Consider the following 13,865-nt stretch of genomic DNA (forward strand, 5'->3'; position numbering starts at 1 on the left):
GGTCCTCCTGACTCCAGGGCCAGTGCTCTATTCACTGCACCACCTAGCTGCCCTCTTTAAATTTTTTTTTCTTTTTGGAGGGGGGAGGCAGGGCAATTGGAGCTAAGTAACTTGCCCAATCTACTCAATTTTTGTAGAGGAAATACTCAAACCAATGTGGGTCTCTGAATCATGGATGTGTTGGTGCTCATAATGAAGGAGCGGTCTTTCTTGAGCTCAGAAGTGATTATCCTCCATAATTCAAGGATAAACAGAAAATTCTGATTCATGCATTTCCTCATGATTCTCCACTCGGCATTTGCTACATCCTGTTTTTAAGGCAGTCTGGGGGTGCGCGTCTGTGTTTGGGCGCACACTGTGGCATACCTCTCTAACACCAATATTGGAGGTCAGGCCCAGCCACTCTGGGAATGGCCATCTTTATTATGGCATTTATGTTGTTATCTTTCAGGGGACACAACTGGACCTGGGCTCTGCATGAAGCTGTGATAACAAGCCTTTAATAAAGGTCTATCAGGAACTCCTGTGACCCAGTCCAGGATTCTGTTTTTCTAATATATACATTTCCTTAGAATCACATAATTTTGGAGCTAGAAGGTGGGGGCTTGAAATGTTCTAATCTAACCTTAACAGATGAGGTAGCTGGGGCCCAGAAAAACTTGGCCAGTGTCAACTCATTAGGTAGAATTGAGATGAGAACCCAGATGTCTGACCTAGTTCCTAATTGAAATCTCTTTTTACTAGGCCTCCTTGCCTTAGATGATTTCTCCTAAATTTGTCCAGAAATGTTTGATTTTATATGCATGTGTGTATACATATATACTGGACTGGATCTGTTGTTTTATTGATATAGGGACAGGATATGGGATGGATAACTATATCTGGTATATTAATGTGTACCAAAAAGGGAAGGAATAAGCATTTGTAGGCCACCTACTGTGTGCCTGGCACTGTGCTAAGTGCTTTATGAGTATCTCTTATGATCCTCACAACAAGCCTGAGAGATAGGTGCTATTATTATACCCCTTTTAAAGGTGAGGAAACTAAGGCAAAAAAAAAATTTTTTTTAAAGTTTCTTGCCCAGAGTCACACAGCTAGTAACTGTCTGCAGTCTGATTTGAACTCAGATCTTTTTTTTTTTTTGCTTTTTGGAGGGCAATTGGGGTTAAGTGACTTGCCCAAGGTCACGCAGCTAGTTTTTGTGTTAAGTGTCTGAGGCCGGATCCGAACCCAGGTCCTCCTGACTCCAGGGCCAGTGCTCTACTCACTGCACCACCTAGCCACCCCTAAACACAGAGAAATTCCCCTTTTTTTTTTTAATTATTTTTGGAAGGCAATTGGGGTTAAGTGACTTGTCCAAGGTCACACGGCTTGTTTTTGTGTTGAGTGTCTGAGATCAGATTTGAACTCAGGACCTCCTGACTCCAGGGCCGGTGCTCTATTCGCTGTGCCACCTAGACGCTCTGAACTCATATCTTCTTAATCAGGCCCAGCGCTCTGTCCGATGAGCCACTTAACTACCTTGACACATTTGTATATTATGGGTAACTTACAGCTTAATGTAGACCTAATTTAAACACAGAGCACTCCTGCAGGGTCATAGAATCATTCATTTGGAGCCCTGAAGGACCTCAGAACCCATCTGGTGCAACCTCTTCATTTGACAGATCTGTAAACTGAGGCCCAAAGAGTAGACTTTCCCAAAGTCACAGACATAGGAAATGAAAGAAGTCAGTTTCGAACTCAAGTCCACTGGCACCAAACTCAACTTTCTACTATGCTGTGTTGTCTACAAGGAGGTGGAAAGGTATTTTGTCCATTTTGCATGAGAGGAAGCTCGGCCTGCAGGATGTTAAGTGACTTGCTGAAGATAAAACATTGAATAGTAGAATTTCTTTTGGACCAGAGGCCTTAGGGAACCATGTGATTTAATTTGTAATATTCCTGAATCTGTAATACCCCAAAGTAAGCTGTGAGTTTTTATGCATGTGTGTATGTATGTATGTATATTATGTGTATGTATATGTATTATATATACATACACACAGTATGCATTTGGAGAGGGAAGGGGGAGATAAAAAGAGAGATTTCATCTATATTGAGGTAGTTAAGTATAGGATTCAAACTCAAAACCTTTGACTCCAAATCCAGCAGTTTCCAGTGTAATATGATCAACTGGTCTGTTTGTAATTGACCAGATGGACCTATTTTAGCACTTAAAAAAAAACAATGAATTTTAATTAAAGGTCACCTTTGAGTTAAACAGTGGGTTCTAAAACAATTAAATTAACTGCTTTAATATCCTTATTGATTTCACAATGAGCTTTTAACCAATAAATAAAAGTACCCTTTGATTTGAGTTTTAAAAAAGAAAATGTTACTTGTTTCTGAGCTAAGTACTTTTTGAGGCAAAGCACTGTAGTAGAAAGAGTATTGTACTTTGAATCAATTTTCCACTAGCTGTGTGACCCTGGGCAAATTACATAATCTCTCTGAGCTACAATATCCCTGTTGATAAAATAGGAATAATTTTTTTTTTTTTTTGCTTTCTGCCTCACTTGGTTCATAGTATTGAGAAATCTTTGCAAACCCTAAAGTACTATATCAATGCTGGTTGGTATTAGTAGTAATTATAAATCCCACTTAAGTCCTGCTCTGATGTCACATTGTGACATGCTGTGGAAGTGAGCCTGAGTTCTTAAATAAAAAAGATAATTAATTTTTTTTTCAGTGAACAAAAATCTGTTTTCTATTCTTCCTCTCGCCCTTCCGTTGTGAATCCTTGGAACAAATATTCATAGTTAAGCACAACAAATTCCTGCGTTGGCCATGTGCCAAAGTCTAGTAGGTTCTGCACCCTCAGGCCATTACCTGCATAGAGCTGAAAAAGCTGGGAGTGCATGCCCCAGTGAATTTTGTGCCTGTTGTCTGAGGACCAGCAGAGCAGTGTTCAGAGGCCACCACCAGGTTGACTACTGAGACTCTTGAAAACTGCCTATTTTGTTATAGAAGTCACAATCTGTGTTGATGGAGGGTTAACCGACATGTATAATTAAAGATCTGTAAAGTATTGAAGCAATAATAATTAACTTCCGTGTTTCTTAAGCCTTCCATCAAACTTGACAGCATTTGGGCAGATGCTTTCTCCTCGTTTGGGAATAGGCCAGTGGGACCTGACAAATCCAGAGACCTTTTCTCAATCCTTATTCGTCTTGACCTCTCTGCAGCCTTTGACACTGTTGATCACCCTCTTCTCCCTCGACACTCTCTCCTCTCTAGGTTTCCTGACACGAGTCTCTCTTGCTTCTCCTCCTACGCACTTAGGAAAATCAGATTCCATTTGAAGTTGCTTTTGCCAACATTGTATAGAGTGATGAGGGGTGTTTATGGTCTAATGGGTGGAGTATTTGTGCACTTCTTAAACATTCTCAGTTTCGGTGTTGGTGCTACTGTTTACTAGGTGACATTGGGTGAATCCGTTAATCTCTTGGAGGCTCACTTTTCTCACCTGTAAAACAGGGATGATGATGCTTCTGTTTGAAAGGCAGCATGGCATGATGGAAGGACAATTGACCTTGGAGTCAGGAAGACCTGAGTTCAAATCTTGTATCTGGCTTATGCTAGCTGCTTGGCACCATTGACACTCATTGGCTGTGTGACCTTGGCAAGATGCTGCCCCATGGACGTGGAGGGGGCTTGGATTCCAGCCTTGGAGTCAGGTGTCCAACTTAGCGAGGCTGGTGCTCAGATTGCAGGCAGAATATAGGCTGCACATCCATTCCTGAAATGTTTATGGCTTAGTGGCATCTGCCAGAGGTTGTACAAGAGGATGTGTTGAGAGTTGGCTCCACAGATAAGGATCTGAGGATGGGGTGGGGAGCACTGAGGGGAGACAAAGTGAGGATGGGAATAAGTGAAGAGTCACTCCTAGTTTCTCCCGATCTGTATTCAGTTTTCATCGTAATGTTTTATTCTTGTTGAAGTGGTGTGGTACCTGGAGTCAGGAAAACCTGAGTTCAAATCTGGTCTCAGACACTTAATAGCTGTGTGACCCTGGGCAAGTCACTTCACCCTGTTTGCCTCAGTTTCCTCATCTGTCAATTGAGCTGGAGAAGGAAATAGTAAACCAAGGTGGCTTAGAGTACTAAATAAGAGCACTAGAGTTGGAGTCAGGAAGACTGGGTTCAAAGCCTGCCTCAGACAACAGTTTTTTATTGTTTTTTTTTAATTTTTAATATTTTTACGTAAAGTTTTAAGTTCCAATTTCTATCTCTCCCTCCGTCCCTTTCCCCCTCTGAGACAGTAAACAATCAGAGATGATAGCTTATATATGTGTAATTATGTAAAACATTTCCATATTAAGCAACAAAAAGAATGAAAGTGAAAAATAGCACATTTCAGTCTTTATTCAGTCAATATCAGTTCTTTCCCTGGAGGCAGATTAATATGCTTCAACATTCGTCTTTTGGGATTGTCTCAGATCATTGTATTGCTGAGAATAACTAAGTCATTCACAGTTCTTCATCGAACAATATTGCTGTTACTATGTACAACGTTCTCCTGTTTCTGTTCACTTCATTATGCATCAGTTCAGTAAATCTTCCCAGGTTTTTCTAAAACCATCCTGCTTAATATTTGCTTAATATTTCTCATAGTACAATAATACTTCAGCAAAATCATATACCACAACTTTAGTCATTCCCCAATTAATGGGCATCCCCTTGGGTTTCTAATTCTTAGCTACCACAAAAAAATGCTACTAGAAAACTTTTTGTACAAATAGCAGACAATAGTTTCAAAGCATTACACGCAATGCCTGGCATATAGTAAGTGCCTAATAAATGTTTATTTCCTTCCCCTTCCAGCTGTCATTTTTTACACACACATACCCCAAGGAAAATCGCAGATTGGGACTAGCAACACAGTTCTAAAGATGAAAAGAAAACTAACTCAAGATGAAGAGCTCTAGGAAAATTTGAGGAGGGCACAGCTAACTATTAAGTTATTAATAGCTAATTTTACTTGCTAAAATGCGGGTGCAATAAAATACTCAAGAAATTTGAATAAGTGTGGGTAGCACACTGTCATAATGAGTTTCTCATCGGCAGTATTTGAGAAGTAATAAGATACTGTTAGTGGTAGACCATCTGGTTAGAGAGTCTTGGTGTCACAGGGAGCTAGCTGTAAGAGAATTACAGCATCTATAGTAACCAAACATTTAGGGTGGGTTTTTTTAAGAAAAACAATTGCATGGAGGCAGATTTCACGTAAGCCTTGAGGGTGGAGATTTCAGAAATGGAGATTAATTTTGGACCAAGTCATCTCTGTCAGGGCCCTGGGTAGAGTGATCATGTTCCAGTTCCCTCTTTTTGCAAAGGAGGACTATATTTGTTTTTTTCAAAAAGGAGTTTAAAACCTCAACCTTTAGGACAAAATCAGAAACTCTCTTAGAGTTGGTGATCTATATTATATTCTGAGAAGTTGACATTCAATACTAATATTCTGAGCAACTCTCTTCCTGGTCCTAGACTAAAATGTATCTCCTTGCCCTTGGTAAAAGGCAGTCCCTTTGTGAGGAGGCAGGCAGAAATCAGGAGGTGTTGCTGCTAGCAAAACGAGTGTAAAGCTGAAAGGGCCTATGTTATCTGTTCAGGAAGCCTTGTGGAGTCAGGAAGACATATCTTCATGAGTTCAGATCTGGCATCAGATGCTTATTAGTTTTTTTGTTTTTTTTGTTGTTTTATTTTTGCTTTTTGGAGGGCAGTTGGGATTAAATGACTTACCCAAAGTCACATGGCTAGTAAGTGTGTCAAGTGTCTGAGGCTGGATTTGAACTCAGGTCCTCCTGACTCCAGGGCCAGTGCTCTATTCACTATGCCACCTAGCTACCCCCCTGCTTATTAGTTTTGTGACCCTGGGCAAGTCACAACCCTGTTAGCCTTAGTTTCCTCATCTATAAAACGAACTGGAGAAAGAAATGGCAAGCCATTCCAATATTCTCTGCCAAGAAAACTCCAAATGGGGTCACAAAGAATTGGACCTGACTTAAATAACTGAACAGCAATAAAAAATCAGTCAGTAATTAACAAGCATTGATCAGTCACTTACCATGTGCCGGATACTGTATTAACCATTGAGGATGCAGAGAAAGGCAAAAAGTACCCCTGCCCTCAAGAAGCTTACATTCTAATGGGGGGGGGGGGGGGGGGACAGGGAAGGTAACAACATCTAAGTAACTAGATACATATAAGATACACACAGAGTAGATTCGTGTGCTAGCCACTGAGGTGTGCATCTACCAACTCTGAGCCTCAGTTTTCTCCTCTGAATAATGGGGATAGCTCTATTTACAGTACCTGCTTCTCTGGATTTTTGAGGCTCATAAGAGTTAGAGCATGAAAGGGCTTTTTCCCCCCATTAGAATGTAAACTTCAGGGGGTAGCTAGGTGCCTCAGTGAACAGAGTACTGGCCCTGGAGTCAGGAGGACCTGAGTTCAAATCTGGCCTCAGACCCTTAACACTTACTAGCTTTGTGACCTTGGGCAAGTCACTTAACCCCAATTGTCCTGCCTTCCCCTCCAAAAAGCCAAAAAGAAAAAAAGTGAACTTGAGGATTGTCTTTCTTTTCCCTTGCATTTCTGTTTCCAGCTCATGACAGAGCCCCAGCACACAGTAAAACCTTAACGCTTCATATCTCTTGATCGGTCTCAGGGTGCTTTAGGATTAATTCCTCACAAGAAGTTGTACTAGATGACCTTGCAGGTTTCTTCCAGCTGTTGATCTTTGACTTTCATTTTACCGATGAATGAACTGAAGCCCAGGGGAGTTAAGTGATTTGCTCATGGTTCTACAAGTAGTAAATAACAGAGCCAAAATTCAAACCTAGATCTTCTAATTCCAAACACAATGCTTTTCCCATTGTAGCATGAAATGATCTAATCAATGGGCAATTGACAAGCATTTTTTTAAATTCAATTTTATTTTATTTTCATTTTCAAATTCTTTCCTTTTCATGTCCCTTTTTCACCCACTGAGAATGTAAAAAACAAACCTGAAAAACAAAAACAAAACCCATTACAAGTAATAAGCAAAACAAACTCCTGCCTTAGCTATGTTGCCCAACCTCCCACTCCTGATGTGCCTCAGTAAGCCTTCTGAGCCCATGACTACTCTATCTGGAGGCAGGCATCATGGCTCATCATAATTCCTCCGGAATTTGGGTGGGTTGTTGTATTGGTCAGCATTCCTAAATCTTTCAAAGTTCTTTGTCTTTATAATATTGCTGTCATTGTGTAAATTGTTCTCTTAGTTTTGCTTACTTCATTTTGCATCAGTTCATACAAGTCTTTCCAGGTCTCTCTGAAATCATCTCCATCAATTCTTAAAAAGCACAATAACAGCAATAATTTATTAAACACCTGGTATATGTACTAGGTACTGGGAAGTAAAGACAAAAAATGATATGTGCCTTGCTCCTCTCCGTAAAGTGATAGAGGGTTCTAGGTGAGGAAGAAAGACTGTTCCATTAGATAGAGGAAGAAGATAGGTCACCTTTAACCTCATACCTCAAGGTTCTTTCCCAAAGTGCTTCTGGATGTCTTTGTGTTATCCCACCAAATGCTTCGTGAAGGGGCCGGAGCATATGTCCAGGCCCCTGGGAGATGCCATATGCAATTCATGTGAACTACCTTTTAAGCATTGGTATACTACACAATTGTCACCTGCTATAATTATTCTACAAAAGACAAAGGAAGGCTTAGTCCTGACCATCCAGCAGCTTGAACTCATTGAGGCGATAAAACAAAGGAAACACAGATCCAAGAAATGAAATCACATTTTATGATGGGATGGCTTCCTAGGGTCCCTCCCAACCCAGAGATCCCACAAAAGAGCAGAGCCTCAATAGTTCAGTTAATAGAAAGAAGTTGATAAGGATCCTCTTTTCTCTCCATAATTAGCAAATTGTAATAATGTAAAAAAATGGGTCATATCTATGTAGTGCTTTAAAGATATTAGCTCATTTGATCCCCAAAGCAACTCTGTGACATAGAGAACTATTCTTATCCTCATTTTACAGATGTAGAAACTGAGGCTGAGAGAGGTTACATGATTTGTCTAGGGTCTCACAGCTAATAAGTGCTTGAGGTAAGAGGTGAAACCAGGATTTCCTGACTCCAAGGTCATTGCACTATCATTGCACATGTGACTTCTCAACATGCTCTATTGTTTGCATGAAAGAGTTTAGGCTAATTACTTAGTAATATTGGATTTTGGCTGCCTAGGACCCCTGATATACAGTTATACCTAATCTAGTGTTCTAACCATTATGCATTGCTACCTCTCAACACAAAGGATGGTTTCTGTGAAATAATTTATGCTTACAGTCCTCTATTTTGGACTCCCAGGATCCAATTTGGATACCTAACCCAATGCTAGTACTCAGATGTAGCTAGAACTGTGCCTAAAATTTAGTAATCCATTTTAGAAAATGCATCTCTCCATTGCAGAAGTGGTAGTCTAGGGGTGTGGAATGTTACATAGACGATCAGGACAATCTATGTTATTATTATTATTATTATTTTAGCAATTGGGGTTAAGTAACTTCCTCAAGGTCACATGGCCAGTTATTTCTGGATGTGGTGCTAAGTATCTGAGCCCGGATTCAATCCCAGGTCATCCCGACACTGGGGCCGGTGCTCTTACTCGCTGTGCTACCTGGCCACCCCTGTTACTATTATTTTTGCTGAACTGCTTTCATACTCGCTATTGCAGCAAGCACCCAAGCATCCCCAGGGGCGCTGCCAACACAGGTTCTTAGATCTGCTTTTCTAAAGGAAAGCAATTCAAAATGGGTTAACAAGCTTACTTTAATCAATCAAACATATATAATTCACCTAGTTCAGGGGGAAAAGGTCAGCACCCCGAACTTCAGAGTATACAGACAGAAGTTACAAGAAAACAGAAAAACATATCAAGCAGACATGCTTCCAAACTGTCCAACCATTGCATCCATACCAAATCACAGTTACCAGAGAGGGAAGCATCAACATCTAGGTTTTCAAAGCCAGGGGCTCTCAATGGCTGCCCAGAGTCTCATCTGGTCAAATCACACAACACTTCTCAAAGTGAGCCCCAAAGCAAAGCCTCCCATCAGGGCTTATATAGCCTTCTCCTGGCTCAGAGAATGTAACAACCTTCTTGACCCACTGCCCAATCACAAAGTATCTCCTGAGAAACAAGCCTCCCACCACAGGCTCCAGGTGCACTTAAGCCTAGGGGCAGGGAATATCTTAAAAATTACATTCCTATAACACTCAGCCTGTTAAAAAGTTTGGCTTTCTGGATAGGGGAGAGAGAATCCATAAAAATAAGAACTTTTTTTTTAATGCACATTTCTAGTGTAAACATTTGCTTTTGTTGGTGGTAGACTTGTGAACTGATCCAACCACTGTGCAGAACAGTTTGGAACTGTGCCCAAAAGGCTATAAAACTGTACATATCCTTTGGTCCAGCAATATCACTACTAGGTCTATGTCCCAAAGAGATCATTAAAAAGGGAAAAGGACCCACATGTGCAAAAATATTTATAGAAACTCTTTTTGTGGTGTCCAAGAATTGGTAATTGAGGGGGTATCTATCAATTGGGGAATGACTGAACAAATTTTGGCATATGAATATAATAGAATACTGTTGTTCTATAAGAAGTGAGGAGTGGATGGATTTCAGAAAAACCTGGAAAGACACAAACTGATGCTGAGGGAAATGAGCAGAACAAGGAGAGTACTGTATACAGTAACAGCAACATTGTGTAACGACTGACTTTATGATAGACTTAGCTCTTCTCAGCAATGCAGTGATCTAAGACAATTCCATGGTGGACTCATGGTGGAAGATGCTATCCACATTCAGAGAGAGAGTGTGAATGCAGATGGAAGCATACCATTCTCTATTGTTGTTTTCTTTCTCATGGTTTTTCTCTTTTGTTCTGATACTTCTTTTACAACACGACTAAGTGGAAGTAGGTTTAATATGACTGTACATGTATAACCTATATTAGATTGCATGCCATCCTGGGGAGGGGGAAGAAGGAAGAAGGAGGGAAAATTTGGAACTCAACATCTTATAAAAGTGAATGATGAAAACTAACAATAAATAATTATTTTTTTAAAGAAAAAAAAGTTTTCAAGGGTAAAGAAAGGGCCTCATAGGAAACCACAGAGCCTTTATGAGAGATACTCAGATAGTGGTTTAAAGGACGCACAGAGTCACTTGCTTCAGGCACAGGAAAAGGAAGCAGTACTGGCACCATCCTCTCTTCCATCCTGAAGTCCTTGTTCCTCTGCTGCAGGGACTCCCTGACATTGAGAAGGGGGTGTTAATTTGAACTTAACATCCGTGACGGACTAGTGAGCCATTGGGGGTCAGATAGATTTATAGCCCTGGAGAACTGCTGATGAACAAGTCTGAGCTGGGCTGTTGAGGAAGGGAATAGCCCCAGCCTTGGAGGGACCTGACACACATGTGCTAACTGTGACAGAATGCTTAGGTAACTCCGAGATCTCAGTGTAGACTGAAACTTGCCTACTTCCTCTTCTTTTACTTTATTCAAAGTACCTCCTTCCCCCAGCTATAACGAAGATTTCAAAATGCTTAAAAAAAAAAAACCAAACCAAACCTGTGCAAAGTAACACACGTATTTTAATATAAGTCATTTTTAAACCTTAGGTAATCCCCAATGCTGAATATTAGTATCATGAGTGCTTTTCAAAGTCTTTTTTATTTTTAACCACTGCTGGTCCTAGTTCTATTTTTTCCTTAAAACACAGCTCTAGAGGTTCAGCGTAATAATCTCAATTCCAAAGGACTGCTGGGAAAAAACCTCTCTCCCTCTTCTCAACAGAGAGGTGGTGAACTATGGGTATGGAGTGAGGGATATAAAGTCAGATATAAGAAGAAGGTCATGTTCTTGTCTCCCTAAGGGTTACAGAGTGCTTTATATATCTAATAGGTCGGAGTACCATACCACCCCAGCAGGTTCCTCGGTAAAGGACCAGAGTTTTCATGTCCAGCTTCATGGGAAAGAGCCCCCGTGCAACAAATTTGGGATTTTCCTGACCACTCCTTGCTTGATCGTCCCAACAGTCCTATGTGATGGGTGGCATCCTTTTGCAGATGGGGAAATGAGTTATAAGTAACTTAAATGAATAAAAGTGATAAGCATAGGAAGCAAGATTTGAACCTAGGTCTTTTTGCCATCAAGTTCAGCACTAACCTAATATCACCTGTAGGACACCACACCTATGGTCTCCCACCTCTTCAAAGAAGTGGGAGGTGTGATTTCTCATTTCTCTTCTTTGGGACCAAACTGGGATTTTCTTTTTTTTTTTTTCTTTTTGGAGGGCAATTGGTGTTAAGTGACTTGCCCAAGGGCACATGGCTAGTTTTTGTGTTAAGTGTCTGAGGCCAGATTCCCGAATTTGAACTCAGGTCCTCCTGCCTCCAGGGCCGATGCTCTATTCACTGCACCACCTAGCGGCCCCAAAACTGGGATTTTCTAAGATGCTACAAAACTCTGCAACCTGTGAATATTCTTATATAATTGTCATGACCCATCTTGACCAGGAAAAAGAGAGATGAGAATGGATCCCCAGTTCTTTATTAAGCCCCAGTAGGGGCTTCAGGGTATGAAACTGTAATCTATTTGTGGCAGGTAGGTGACTAGAATTGCTAGATTTGGAGTCAGGAAGACCTGAGTTCTAATCCTGCCTAGCTGGGTAAGCCTCAGTTTCCTCATTTGTGAAAGAGGCATAACACTGAGTTGTTGGGTGATTCAAATAAGATAACTTCTATATAGCCTTTTTTGTAAACCTTAAATAAAATATCCTTAGCCTTCTAGAAAAACTTAGCTTTTAAAAGAAGGTTAGATTATAATAATCAAACTTGGCTTCAAGAAGAGACTTAAGAAGGTACCTCTCTCCTGTCTGCAGAATTGTGGGTATAGAATGCTTCATCTAATGGCAGGTTTTTAATGTCCTGGTTTTGCTGAATTTTATTCCCCCCCCCCCCCCCCTTTTTTTTTTTTTTTTTTCTTGGAGATGACTGTCAAGGAAGAGATGCTTTGGGAACTAGATATATATATATATATATATTTTTTTTAAATCAAGTATAGTTTAATCAATTTTATAAAAAAGACTTATGGATCTGCTCCATTCTCTCTTGATCATTGTGCTGTTTTTGTTCAGATGAATGTCATGGAGGTTCAGGGCTATTAGAAAACCATGTGGGCCTCAGGCTCTGTCCTTCTTGTCAGGTTAGGCTGTCCATCTGGTGAAGCAGGGGCTCCTGAATTAGCATGCCCCAGAGTGACCCAATCAGCCAGGCAAGCTGGTGATCTCTCGGCCCTGCTGTGCATCATCTGTTGGTCCAAGTCACTGGCACTGACCCGAGTTCCAAGGCTTACTGAGGGGACAGGGGAGGGAGAGTCCCAGGAGTTGGGAGCATGGCCCTGACCAGTGTCCTGCTTACGCTTCTTAAAACAATTCAATATTTGTCTCTGCAGACTTGCTATATAACAAGTGGTTAGGGAATGCCTTATCGAGAATTTGTCCAGACTGCGCCCTTGAAATATTTTCATTTAATTCTTTTCTGTAGCTTGTAAAATATTTCTTCATTTTTTTTAAACCATAAAAATAAAAGTCATAAACACAGGTCACCTGATCTTGGAAATAGATTTTGGAAGCTTAGAAATTTCACAAAAGACTAAAGCTCTCTTTGAATTTGTTTCTTCATGTTTCTTAAAGTGACCTCTTTATTGTAGAATGCACTCAGCTGTGTATTTGGGCTGTGTTTTGTTGTGGCTCAATTGGAGGGGCTGTTTGGGAGCCGAGGTATTGAATTGCTAGGTACATGTTTGCTCCGCCACTAGGCAGAAATGAAAAGGGGCCAGCCAGCCAGCTAGCATTCTTGATGGATGCTTTTAATGTTTTTAGCATTACATCTCTATTCTGGTAAAAAAAAAAAATCAATAAATCCCAGCCTGGCACTCTGTACTGAGTCAATCAATCAAGAAACATTTATTAAGCACCTACTACATGTCAGGTAGGAAAACAACCTGACTAATGTTGAGGGGGTGTCTTTTGTTGTTGTTGTTGTTAAGGTGCACTTTTCAAGATGATTGTGAACAAGTCGGTAACATGCAGACCTGGCTGGACATTTCATCCGGAGCCCCAAAGTGTCCTAAGATCCAGATTGCTCGAAGCAGCTACTATCAGGTAAGAGAGAAGCCTCATACATCTTGGTCTGTATCCTTGAATTCTTGCATGACTTCTGGTCACTTCCCTACTGGCACGTGGAAAACATACATTATCCCCCAAACAAGCGTTATGGGAGCCTGGTGCAAACGTGAATTGAATTGAGGTGAGGGAACATTTGTTTTCATGTCATAGATTTAGAGCTGGAAAGGACCTCTGGGATGTTGCAGTCCAACCCCCTCCCCACCCCACATTCTTTACCTTCTAGTAAAAGGTGACAAATTTAATTCAGGGAATGTCCCAGGAGTGGGGCTTAATCTAGGTGCAGATCCCAATTCTTCTTCCTAGTGTTTCTGGATATTGGGGGTACATAAGCTGGGATTTTCTTTTAAAAATAAAAGGTCAGGGGCGGCCAGGTGGCTCAGCGAGTAAGAGCACTGGCTCCAGTGTCGGGATGATCTGGATCAAATCCGGGCTCAGATACTCAGCACCACACCCAGAAATAACTGGCCGTGTAACCTTGAGCAAGTTACTTAACCCCGATTGCTATAAATAGATAGATAGATAGATAGATAGATAGATAGATAGATAGATAGATAGATAGATAGATAGATA

General features: G+C 40.8%; 1 protein-coding gene across 1 annotated transcript in view; it reads left to right on the forward strand.

Moving 5' to 3' along the window:
* PLXNC1 (plexin C1) overlaps positions 1-13,865 on the forward strand; it is a 226,955-nt gene that overhangs the window by 63,292 nt on the left and 149,798 nt on the right. Inside the window, exon 5 of the mRNA XM_069095172.1 lies at positions 13,157-13,271. Within this exon, the coding sequence (XP_068951273.1) occupies positions 13,157-13,271 (115 nt within the window). The remainder of the gene's footprint in view (positions 1-13,156; positions 13,272-13,865) is intronic.

Source organism: Petaurus breviceps, unplaced genomic scaffold (genome assembly GCF_028583685.1).
Source record: "Petaurus breviceps papuanus isolate PSGF00001 unplaced genomic scaffold, PetGlider_PUasm1.0 225, whole genome shotgun sequence".
NCBI classification, from domain to species: Eukaryota; Metazoa; Chordata; class Mammalia; order Diprotodontia; family Petauridae; genus Petaurus; species Petaurus breviceps.